The 12,993-nt window shown below is 45.4% G+C and overlaps 1 protein-coding gene across 1 annotated transcript in view; it reads right to left on the minus strand.

Moving 5' to 3' along the window:
* Positions 1-209: 209 nt before the first annotated feature.
* Positions 210-12,993, minus strand: part of LOC122785293 (nuclear factor 1 X-type-like) — a 31,517-nt gene continuing 18,733 nt past the window's right edge. Inside the window, exons 8-12 of the mRNA XM_044051027.1 lie at positions 11,818-11,946; positions 7,732-7,907; positions 6,001-6,148; positions 4,460-4,551; positions 210-1,108 (exon numbers count right to left, since the gene is read on the minus strand). Coding sequence (XP_043906962.1) covers positions 1,094-1,108; positions 4,460-4,551; positions 6,001-6,148; positions 7,732-7,907; positions 11,818-11,946 — 560 coding nt within the window. The 3' untranslated portion in view covers positions 210-1,093. The remainder of the gene's footprint in view (positions 1,109-4,459; positions 4,552-6,000; positions 6,149-7,731; positions 7,908-11,817; positions 11,947-12,993) is intronic.

Consider the following 12,993-nt stretch of genomic DNA (forward strand, 5'->3'; position numbering starts at 1 on the left):
CTGTCAGTGATGATGGACACACACCGGGTTCAGTGTGTGGTCTTGGTTTGGACTAATTTAGAGAGACTTTACTTTACTTATTTGCATGTACAAAGAAAATATGGTAACACAACACCACCACCTACAAATACTACACTCTAAAAGGTGTGACTGGGCAAATGTGTGTGTGTGTGTGTGTGTACATATGCTGTGGTCATGGCACAGATGTGTGTGTGTGTGTGTGTGTGTGTGTTGTACGGGGAAATGCGAGCGTGAGCGGAGGCCAATGATTTGTCAAACTGAAAGATGGGGGTCGAGGACACAAGAAGGCATTTTATACCTTGACCTTTTTTCTTTTTTCTTTTTTTTCTTTCCCTCTCTAGAACTTGACAGGTAAAGTCTGGTTTACCGCTCGTGCCTTGTGGGTAAATAGTGCACATCGTTTAGTGTTAATTGATTCGTCTTGTAGTGCAACCTTCGATCAAGAAATGTTTTGGCATGGTCTCTCTCTCTCTCTCTAGTTAGTAGTAAAGGTAAATCAATGGTCGCTCAGAGAGAGACGGCGAGAGAAAGACAATCTGATTCTGTTTCGGGGGCGATGACAGACGTAACAGGAGCATGGACTGCAGCTTGCATCGGAAACCTAATTGTGTCTTGGCCGGGCTGTGGATTCATGTTTTCATTTTTAAAGTTGATTTTCGTTTTTGTGTTTTCGCCGTTCGTTACACGATGCGTCCTCGCGCTCACGTTCCTCCTTGCGTTTGCTGCCGTGTTGTGCTGGTTTTCTTTTTTTTTTCAGGAGAGACGCCTGCTGGTTACCGTTTGTCCCTTTACTCCTTCCTCTATTCTGGCATCCCCTTGTCCATCCGTTCATCCATCTTTGCTTAAAACAGGTCCTCTCTCTGATTGGGTCAATGAGTCCAGAGTTCCTCTAAAAGTGTCTGCTGCGATTGCCTGTGTTGCTTGGTTCTATTTTGTATCAGGTGAGCGATACGGTCAGGATCGGTCGGTGGGTCGGTTTGGAGGACAGTTATCGTCCTGCGGGTTGTTTCTCTGTTTGCCATTTCCAATTGTAAAGAAAGAATTCTAGTTGCTGGTTTGCACACAGATCTTGTCAGAGGAACCAAGACTGAAAGAGAAGGAGAGAGAGGTCAAGATTTAGTAAGTATAATTGATAACAGTTGGATATAACTCAACAGGCTGCAACAAAGCCTGGAACAACTCTTGGATGAATTAGGCGCCGTTCACATGCAGCATCAGACGTCCACATTTTGGAATTTCCTACTAAGAAGCTCCTGAATCAGATGAAGCTCCACACAGATCCATGTATTACTGCGGTGCTGATGATGCACTCACACCTTGGTAGAAAACACGTCTTCTAAGCGTCATTCATGTGTTTTTAGGTGCTTCCTGTGAACGGCCCCTGAACAGATTACTCAACATCCCCCAGATTACACAAATCAAAGCAGACGCTGCTGGAGATTTCTGACTCTCAGGACGCACATCTTCAAGAAGAGCATTGTTCCCGTTTTTCAAACGCGTACCCCTGACTGAAGGGTACGATAACATTCACGGAGCAATCTGCTTCACCACACTGACTGACTGACTGACTGGAAAAAACATCATTTCTCTCTCGGCAAACTAAGTTTAAACAAGCTAAACAAACAGTGCACAGCGACACTAGCAGTTCTGTTAGGCTGTGCATTGGCAAAGTGCTTCTTTGGCCTAAATACTAATGTCAACATGCTGAAATGTCTCTAATGTACCATTACCTACTATTCTGACCCACTGATGCTACTAGAAAATGAAAAGTAGTCAAAGCAGAGTTTATCTTCTTGAGTATATTCACCAAATGTCAGCAGTTAATTCTGAGGACAAATATTAAAGACCATGGCGATATTAGATTCATGTTCCAGGGTTCATAGAGGCCAGGGGGAGTCATCCTCTTGGGAATCACTGAAAAATAAATAACTAGGGCTGCAATGATTCATCAATTATTAATTAATTACTATGGCCAACAAGTTTGGCATTCAGTTAATTCAGTTTAGTAATAAAAAAAAGGTGTGATTTTAGCTTTATTTCTTTGCTCCTCTGTGACAACAAACTGAATATCTTTGTTTTTGGTCGGTTTTGATTTGAACAGATTAATCAAGAAAAAGAATACACAAAATAATCCATAAAGGAAATATGAAATATTAGTCATTTCAAAGAACTATACTCACCATGACACTTCATTAGTTACACCTGTTTAAATAACTAATCAGCCAATGTAGACTTGGTGAAGTTCAAATTGAGCTTCTGAGTCAGGAGGAAATGTGATTTAAGTGACTTTAAATAACTGATCTGCTGGGATTTTCACACACAATCATTACTAGTATTTATAGACAATAAATGGAGAAAATATCCTGTGAGCAGCCGTCAGAGGGGTCATAGGAGAATGGCCAGGCTGATAGAGAGACAGCAGCAGCAGCAGCAGCAGCAGCAGCAGCAGCAGCAGCAGCAGCAGCAGCAGCAGCAGCAGGGAGAGAGCAGTCTGGCCTGTCTTCATCACTTGTGCCATCTCCATGTTGGGTTTCTCCCTCTCAGCGTGAGCCGGGTGCATGACTGGGTCACCGTCGCTGTTGTTGGCCGCCCTGCTTGGCCTGCAGGATCTGGCACTGCAGGGCTCATGTGCCAACATTCTACAAGTCAAGCCTTGGAAACTACTCTGAGCCTCCGGGGGAAGCAGCCTTTTGTTTTGTTTGACTTTAACAGGTCACATGAATCCCCCTAACCCTCCTCCCCCCTCTGCCTGCTGCCCTTCTCAGCTACCCTACTCCCCTGGGCACTGTCCCAGCAGGCTGAGGGCATTGTAACTTCTCCCTTCTTAGTTACTCTCCGTCTCTCTTCTTCTGTGTACGCTCTTACAAACAATCCATCTATCTCCTGTGAACACTCCCACTAAACCCTTGGCAGCAGACAGTGATCAGCCTCTTTTCATTCCTTCCCTCCACCCTCACCCCCTCTCGAGCAAACCCCTTCTCAAATTCAAGATCAACCGGCTATGACATCATGTCTGGTTGCCAGGGGTAACCAGACTGCCGGGACATGACTGCTATAAGGTCCGAAACGCTGACGCTCCGTTCCCTCCATTTATCTTGTTTCCTGTTGCCTCTGGATGCAGGAGCAAGCATTTACCACCGGAGGGCACACGGAGCCCACTGATGTCGGGACGAGCGGTCGCGCGTCCTGTCCCGCAGTCGCGGCGCGCGCACTCACTCCTGACATGGGCTTTGTTGAGTAATCCATCTTTTCTTTTTCTTTAGTGGATCATTAATCTTTAGTGTCGTACTCTGACGAGCACATGCAAACAATTAGTGCTAAAACCACACGTCAGACATTATGTCCCACTGAGTCCTGGACATCAATGAGCTTTTTAAGAAAAGCATATGAAGCACATGCTAAGAAAGTATGTAGATACCCGTGTTCATAGGCTTTTATACGGGTCTGTGTGGATTCATTCAGTTCCAACGCGGCTAAAACTTAATGTTGCCGTATGTGCTGATGTTTTAGATAATGGTGTCCACTCAACTGTTTAAAAGCGATCGTTTCCTGTTTCAACGTAACAGTTTTCCAGTCCAAAAAAAGGCCAAAAAGTCCTAAAAGAAATGATTTCTTCACTTTACTGTGAAAGTTCTGCACCGAGCCTTGACATCAGCCACATTCAACACTTTTGGGATGTAGGAAACATTGATTCAAATTCACTTTAATTATTCTAAAACACTGCCCAAAGCCACTATAATTCTAATGTGACCAATGGGAGCAAATCTCCGCTTCCCGGTTCAGGAATCGTGTGGAAAACCTCTCCGGACGAGATCAATGGCATAATTCTGTGATAATGTGTTTAATAATCACATGCAACATAGGTTTCCACATCATTTTCTTTTCTTTTTTTTTGCATATACTAAAAAAAAGTTGGTAGGTTATAGGGAATAAAGAATATAATGAGGATCAGGAGTGGGGGGGAAATGGAAAGGGAGGACAAGTGAGAGAACGGAGGACAGAGAAACGAGGGAGGGGATCAGCAGAGCAGTATTAGATGGTTTCCATGTGTCGAGGAGCAGAGCTGAGCGGAGCTGAGCTGGCTCCAGGCGGGTGTGGTTGGACACTAATGAGAAAAGTACTGGTGGTAATGGAGGAGGCATATGAACAAGGCACAGAGCAGCGGAGAGGAGGAATGACGGAGGTGGAAGAAGGAGAAAGTAAAGCACAGAGGCAGAAGGAATCAGATGGAGGGAGGGAGGAGGAGAAACTAAAATGAGAGGTGGGGAGAGTGCAGCCTGAAGGGTAGACTCCATATGTGCCAAATAAAAACGGTAAACACACACGTACTGTAACACAGACATGTATAAAATGTGCATGTTGGTGGTGGAGGTGAGAGAGGAGGTGATGGAAACCCAGTCTTTTTCAAACGGGCCAGTGTGTCGACCCAGACTCCTACCTGTGTCTGCTGCGGGATGTTCAGAAAGTTGTTGTCCCGTGATCCGATGCCGACAAACCTGTTGGGAGCTGTGGCGCCTGGCGTGGAGTATGCTACAGACACACAAGAGCAAAACAGACATCAGCACACGAGGAGACAATCACTGCTGCAAAATTCCTGAACAATCTTCAAGGACTAGAAAGACACACTGGGACAAATGTGTTATCTTTGGATACAGCCACGCGCGCTACAGTATTCCCCCCCGTATTCAGTCTTTATCCTCAGTTTAGCAAAAGAGCTGCTGACTGCAGCTTTGTGTTTACCGAGACGACAGAAGACTGGTATCAATCTGCTCATCAGACTCTGTTTCCCCGACATGTTATAGTGTTGCTTTAACATGCAATGGTCTACAGTTGTAGATTACTATGTTTAAAAAGTGAATAAATATACAATTTGGGTCATCAAAACTCCAGAACAGAGTAGTTCTGCCAAAACATGGTAAGCAAACTTAGGTCTCCCAGAGGATCGAGTCTCGTTGACGCACTCAGCCGGCTGTGATTGAGCACACCAGAATCTTGACATTGGGAATCAGCCGGGGACATTTCAAACCCACTGGCATCAAAGTCTCTGACAAATTTAGGGCAGTTTGAGGAACCCTACGGACTCCAGACTGTGAAACTCACTGAGGGATTCAGGACGCAGTGTGAAGACTTATGCATATGTGAGTGAGTTTGTGTGGAAGAGAGAAAGGACAAGAAGAGGAAGGAGAGACAGGAAGTTGGCAACTGTATGTGTGTTTCTAAGGACTGAAATAACATACATAAGACATAAAAGACTCTGAGACGCTGACTGGGGGGTCAAACGAAAACACTAAACTTGAAGGAAAGCTAAAAACAAAACAAAAAAAAAACAAAGTGCTCCATCCAGTGCCCCTTTAATCACAGTAATGTTGTTAGAAGGACTGACGACACTCCTACACCTCACATACACACTTCTGCTAAACAAACCAAAAAATTATCACCAAGAAGCTCAAGTCAGCCAAACCAAAAACACGTCTCGCTAAAACTGATTTCACCAATGTTTTCATTTTTTTTTTTACTGGGATGTTTTGGAGTCCATGTAAATTAACTGCCCTAAATTTGTGCCCGTCACAAGAAAGCGTCGAGTCTTTTCAAGTTTCTCAGCAAGAGGTGCTGATGAGTCCGGCAGTAAAGGAGAAGAGCGGAGGATTTAGAGGGAGAAGAACTGGGGCAGTGACACGACTTCCACTCCAGACAAGGCAGAGACTGAGGGGGCCTAATACAGAACCCTGATCAGCACCACAGCGGTCCATTCTGAAAGGTGTTTCTCGCCAAACCCTTGGTCTACTCTACTGACACTCCACTGTATGTTCTGTGCTGCCTTCCATTGGTTAAGGAAGGCGGGACGTTGGAAACACAGGAACAATGATGGCACGAAGTTGGAGGACGAACACGGGGGGTCTTTTCTCTGGAGAGAGTAGGGGTGTTCAAATTTTTAGTTGTTGGTTTGGTTGTGAGAACAGTCTCTGCGGGGTCACTTACACGGAGATGCGGGCGAGGAGAGTCCGCCGTCAGGGGGCGTGCTGTTGGGTTTAGAGTCGGGCATGGGGAGGGGCACTGGGCGGGCCACTGGGGGAGGTGGAGGCAGCAAGAAGGAGCCTGGCATTTTGCTCTGGCCGCTCCCGTTTGGCTGCAGACAATACAAATAGGGTCAGGAGGGCGACATGCGACAATCCGCAGACACGGAATGAAAAAATAAGGAGGACGTAGCTGGGGAAGCCGAGTCCAAAAAAATATCCATGACGGAAGGGGGAGGAGGCAATGGTGGAAGGAAGGAGAGGAGGTGGTGGGAAACAACAACCAAAGGGATGATATATGTGGACGGCATCTTTCATGGAGGTGTGAAAAATAATAATCACCACAGGGACTGATAGGAGTGGGAGCTGGAAGTGACAGGTTCCAGGAGGATGGTCCGTGGTGGGTGGAGGAGGTGTGGAGGAGAGGAGTGAGCAAATTATTGACTGGGTTTGTCCTGAAGATGGCAAGAAATCAAAACCATGGGAGAAGACTCGTCTACACAATCACAACACCAACCAACGATACCAGCACCAAACTCCAAACTAAAATCATAACAACTAGAGATGGGGGACAGAAACGATGACACAACACGGGACAGGGATGCTGGACGGAAGTGTGCCGTGACTGATTCGCCCTCGTGCTTATGGTTGTCACTTCTGAGGGGTTGGGTGGAGCAAAAAGAAAAAAAGATAAAGGGGGAAGGAAGGGGGGGGGACGACAGGGTCTGAAACAGCACACAGCAAAATGACATAGACAAGACGATACACAGATCTGTAGCAACAAACGCCTGGTGTCTTCCCTTGGGTTGTGTTGTGTATTTCTCTATCATGAATGTGTAAAAACACTACAATAGATCTAGAAATTGTTTAGATTTCCATGAACTGTAATAGATATATAGGTATTTACTATACTTGTTTCTTTGTAAGTGGTTTGTGTGTTTCATAAACTTTCCATATGCCTTTCATAAGCTTCATATGCTGTTACACTGTCACAACTAAGAATGAGCCGATACAATACTCAGTATCAGTATCAGTATGACGCTGGTTACACTCACTTTTTCTACTTTACAAGGAGCACTATATGTTACACAGAATTTGGAGAACTGTGAAAATGCAACAACACAAATGTGTTAGTAGTTCAGAAAATGTAAAAACAACCGCACCGGACTGATACTGACACCGGTAGATATTGAAGTAGAGCTGCAACTAACGATTATTTTCATAATCGATTAATCTGTTGATTCTTTTCTCGATGAATCGATGAATCGTTTGGTCCATAAAATATCAGATAACCTTAAAAAATGTTGATCGATGTTTGTCAAACCTGGAAGTGATGATGTTCTCAAATGTCTTGTTTTGTCAACAAACCAAATGATTTCTTTGTTAGCAAAGAAATGAAGAAAATACTCACATTTAAGAAGCTTAAACTATCGAAAATCTTGTTTTAATCATGGAAAAAACCCATTAATCAATTATCAAAATAGTTGACCATTAATTTAGTAATCGATTAATAATCGATTCATCGATTAATTGTTTCAGCTCTATATTGAAGGTTGTGATATTGGACACGGGAACGCGGCATTGAACCGTTCCAAGTCACTCACAGCTGACACTCTCTATATAAATGACACATTGTTACGCAAAGCTGTAACTGATGCTCCTCCTCCTCCTCCTCCTCCCTGGTGGCGAGCCTTACCTGTCCAGCGGCCTGCCCCGAGCCATCAGCACAGACAAACTGCACAAATTCCTTCAGGGGGTCCTGTCCAGGGTGGTGGTGGTAGCGGATGGTTGGGTGGGTGAAGTAGGGGCTAGACTGCTGGATGATGGAGGGAGACGGGAAGTGCAGGGCCGAGGCAGACGCACGGGGGCTCCCTACGAACAGAGACGCTGGCGTTAGAGTAAAACACAGAGAGACGGGTAGAGGTGGAGAGCGTTGTTATAGATGGAGGTGATGTATGAGGTCATTAATGCGTGATAGCAGGAACATTGCGTCACAACTGGAAACGATAACACTTCAAACCTGCTTTTAAAATGTTGTACATGAAAGGAATGCCGCCGTTTCAAACAAAAAGCAGATTTCACATTAATGGCGCGTTGCTCATAATGTTTTACGACCACTCCAGTAAATCCATACAGCTTTACAGCGGACCTTTACGCACACGTGCGCTCATATGTGAACACTCAGAGACTACATCATATATGTCAGCAACATTCAGACTTAAACACTGGAGAGAACGACGAGGTAAATGCAAATGTGACATTTTAAAAGTGCTTCTATGTGGCCAGTAAAAAGAAGGAGTTCACTGAATGTCTCGATTCAGCTGCGTTAACGTGTGCTCACCTGTACGTTCAGATAGTAAAGCTGTTTGTGACACAACTGGTTTCTAAGAGCGGATTTTTTCTGCCATAAACACTAACATTGACAGGATGTGTGGTCCTCATGGAGACCAAAACCTGGTCCTAATGAGGCAGGACCTAATTTCGGAGGAACTAAGTTTCGGGGTAAACTGTGCTTTGTTTAGGCTGTCCAACTGAATGGATGTCAATGTGGTGTCAAATCTAATTGTGGCCTAAGACTTTAACATAGTGTTTTCTTCATTTACAAAAGAACAACACTTACTTTTGCCTTTAAAACCATAACCCATATGGTTTGACATGAAATAATGGATACTAAATTAAACATCACATTTAAGAAAATAAACTTTAGTAGGTTTACATCAACTCTCGGACTGAAAGATTTGTGGAAATTACAATTGTGATGTGATTTAGGATTTTCAAGTAAAGCCTCAATTCACAATCTTCACTATGAAACTGATTCTAAACTAAATCAATCATCTAACAAATAAAATGCAGTCACTGTGATAGAAAGCATTTCATTGGTCAACAGTAGTGGCAGCTACACTCTAGTATATTTAAGCAAAGCCCAGCCCTCACGACGGTCTAGACTGCATGTGTGAGGCGTGAGAGGGGAGCGGTTGGTTGAGCCAGATCACCCAACACAAAGCCCTCTCTGTCAGACGTACATCCATTACTAAATGTCCTTGATTTGTATTAGAAGCCCGTTCTCTCCTCTTAGTTGTGCCAGTTTGACACACACTGCCCCTGCCCCCACCCCCCCGACCACCGACCCCCCCAATCCTATCCCATCTAGGCCCCCCAGCTGCCCATGTTGGGCTGCCAACACTCCTTGGTGCTTGCATCTCACACATTGTGTGTGTGAGTGTACTTCATGAGAGTGCCAACCCCAATGCATTACCCCCCCGCCCCCATCCCCACCTATGCCTCTGAGCCCAGCAACACCTCGCTCCCATGCCAGCGCAGCCGTCTCCCTGCTCCTATAGTCCCATACTAATCGCATTAGAGACTGGGTGAAGGCCAAAGGGTATGTGGGGGTGGGGGTGGGATCGGGTTGGGGTGGCGGCGATGGTGGCAGGGGAGACGAGTTCACTGGGGATTCCTACGAGCCCTTTCTACTCCCGTCTCCCTCTACATTACTGGCTCCCAGGCGAACTCAAGGACCCCGTCATTAATGTTCCTGAAGTCTCCGTCACTAATAAATCATTTAATGTCAGTGTTTAAGTCCACATTCGTATCACTTGAAGGGACAAATTTGACAAAAAAACACCGCCTTGCCACACTGTCTTCTCAACCCCCGCTGCTCCAAGCCCTAAATCCCCCTTGGATCCCGTCCTCCACGCAGAACAACAACAAGCGCTGACGATGTGGTGAGCACATTCACGCCAGCGCGGGAGCAGGTCCAGCGTGTGCACTGTTCGGGGTTTGTGTAAAAAGAAACAAATCACATCTGTATAAATCACAACTGCTGACCACAATAAAGATAGGATATGGTGTGTGTGAGTGGAGAGATTTGATGTGCTGTAGCTGTGTCTCAAGAGGCACGGGCCCTTGTCAACAACCACGGAGGAGGGTTTAATGACACGGTGGTCAACCTCATTGCCTCACATCTGCTTGGTGGCTTAAAAGGCCTTTGATGTACCCGAGCTGCAGAACTAAAGCACATGGGCAATTATCTCCAGTGAACTCCTTTACTGGGTGAATTCACAAATGAGAACAAAAAAAAAAGAGGACATCTCTGTCTCGATCTGCACTGTGGTGATAAAATGAGGAGAGTGCTGATTAAATGTCAGAGATCCTTGGGTTGCGTTTGATATCTGATGCGATTCTGAGCGGCGAGATTTGACCTCGTCAAGGATCGGCTGGTCCATCACGTCGGCTCAGAGGCGAGTGCAGATGTGCTCGCCCACAAAGACCAGGGCATTGGAGTTCCCGCTCCAAAAAAACACAGACCGTCATCCCAAATTTGGAAAGAAGTAAAAGATAAATGGAAAGATATGGAAGAATGAAATGTTAAGAGCCACAGATGAATTAGACGTGTGGACTCTGAGGCCAAAAATGAACGTTCCTCGGGCCATAGAAACGCACAACTTACATCTGTTCAGCATTCCTCTCTGCAATGAGATATATGAACAGATGAATATCTGATAGAACAAGAAACATTTAGGCACGTTATCACTATTTCCTCGAAATGTACATAAGCGCCACACTTCAGAGTCACTTTAAGAAGGTGCACTCTGCCAGATTTTGCACGTAGAATTTAGTTTAGCGTTCACAAGAATCGCTTGTCAGCCTATGAAAACATGTGAGTAACCTCCCCCGAGACTCTGGAGAAATTACTCCCAAGTCTAAGAAAAAAACCAAAAAAAAAACCTCAGTGATGTCATGCTGATATCATCCAGGTCATCTTGGCCTGGGCTCAAGACTTAAAAACACAAAGCCTTCATTGTTATGACGTTCATTTCACTTTAAGAGCATCGTTCTGGTGAAAGTTTTGGAGTTTTTAGAGTTTCAATAAAGAATGTGCCACGATCTACCCCTCTGATTTGGAATTCTGTCTCCACTTTGTCAATGGAGTAAAATTTAAGGCATGATTTTAGTAATGAATACTAAACTAAACTAACTAACTGTGGCTTTAGGTGATCACCAGAAATCAAATACAACAACCCATAAACCAATAAATAAATCCAACTGAACTCAAAATATGACTGTTAAGTTATCAACTGTAATTGTGAAATACTGATTTTTTTGTTCTTCTTCTTCTTATGTAAATAAAAGTTAAATATCAATGTATTTATTTACTCATATACATATAAGATATGTTTCAAAATAAAACAGCATCTCATTTGAAGTGAAAAACCTGCTGATGCACATCTGTAAAAAAAAAAAAGGTGTTAAAACATTGTGGGATATGACTTAATTCTCACCATACAGAGCAAATGCCAAAAATAAACAGAAGCCTTGCAACGATTGACAATCAGTTGGGACAGAATTTGCAGCAGCATCCACCTTACCTACTGTTCCTCTGTAAGAAGAAGAAGAAGAAGAAGAAGAAGAAGAAGAAGGACCACAACCAAAAGCAATCCACCTACAGGTAGGCCCAGAAAAATCACACACCACACCCCCACACACCCTAGAAGCTCCGCCACCAGCTTGACCTACAAGGTCAGAGTAGGCAGAGGAGGAGGAGGAGGAGGAAGAGGAGGAGGAGGCGGAGGAGAGCAGTGCACACAAACTACACAGCGACCTGCCAGCTTTTCATTCCCGAGTCACTCTCATTTCCCAAAGACAACGCTCCCACACTTCCCAACCACGAAGGAGGGGTGGGGCACTGAAGAAGTGAGGGGATTGGGGAGGAGGAGATGGTGAGGAGGGGAGGAGAGGGTGGGGGTGGGGCTTGGGGTGTTGGGAGCTGGGTTGGTCTCACCTGGTCTCACTCCCGCCAGCATTGGCAGTGGGTGGTGGGTGAACGCCATGCGGGGGGACCTCGTCTGGGAGGACAGGGCGCTGAAATCGAATTTCCCCGGCTTCTTAAGAGAACCAGGCGATGACAGTCCTGGCAAAAAGAGGGGATCAACAAAATGGCAGAACAGAGACGAGGTTTTAATCAAACATGGCTGCTTTTCTTACTTTGACTCTACTCAAAAATAAAAACTTAAGACTTTTTTTTTTATTTTGAGTACAAAAAAAAAAAATCGAATGATTATGATTGGCTGAAAAATCAATGGATTGATCAATCGATTCATTCATTGATTTGTTTGATTGGCTTAACATACAGATGGGTTCTCACAATCTGTCTATCCGATATGTCTTTGTACAGTCAGTGGGGGCTGTTGGGTCACACTGGGAGAGTCGGGTGGGGTTGAAGACAGGCTCCGGTGACGGGCCATGTTCTGAAGCAGCAGGGGGTTCAGAGGGTGACGCAAGAAAAGGTAAGGGGGCGGGGGTAGGGGCAGGGGCAGGGGGTGGGGTTTCAGGAAGCTGGGGGAACAGTGTCAAGAGAGAGGAGAGCTGGGAAAGGCAACATGGTGGCCCAGCTACGGACACCACGACAACGTCCTACTCACCAAACTGAACACAGAGATTTGAAATCCAGACTAATCCAAGAACCACGATGATCTCAGAGTCTGAGGCAGCTACAGAACCAGTCAACAAACAACCAACCAACCAACCTGCTCACCGCACGGGTCAGGATGGGCACAGTGATCTCCGTCAGCCAGCACGAGCGGTGCGACTACACACAACTGCAGGCCCAAAACATACTGTCCATCAATCAGTCCTCTGAGGTCTGACCGTCAAGTATTTTATTATGTATGGTACTGCCTTCACGTATAAGCACTGCTGCTCCACACACACACACACACACACACACACACACACACACCGCCGGGCAAACTGCCAAGGGAAGGATGGAGGGGAGAGCGGTAGAAAGATGGAAGGAGTTAAGCAGGAGAGGAGAGCAGTGACGGCAAATCCCAAACACACAGACAAACATATTAAAGTGTCCCCCCTCTGTCTATAAATGTCGACTGAGGCCAGAGGACCGCATGAAATATCCCTCAGTTTGAGTAACTACAGGCCCGGTTCACCAGCGGACCAGAAA

The sequence above is a fragment of the Solea senegalensis genome, linkage group LG19, assembly GCF_019176455.1.
Source record: "Solea senegalensis isolate Sse05_10M linkage group LG19, IFAPA_SoseM_1, whole genome shotgun sequence".
In the NCBI taxonomy this organism is placed as follows: Eukaryota; Metazoa; Chordata; class Actinopteri; order Pleuronectiformes; family Soleidae; genus Solea; species Solea senegalensis.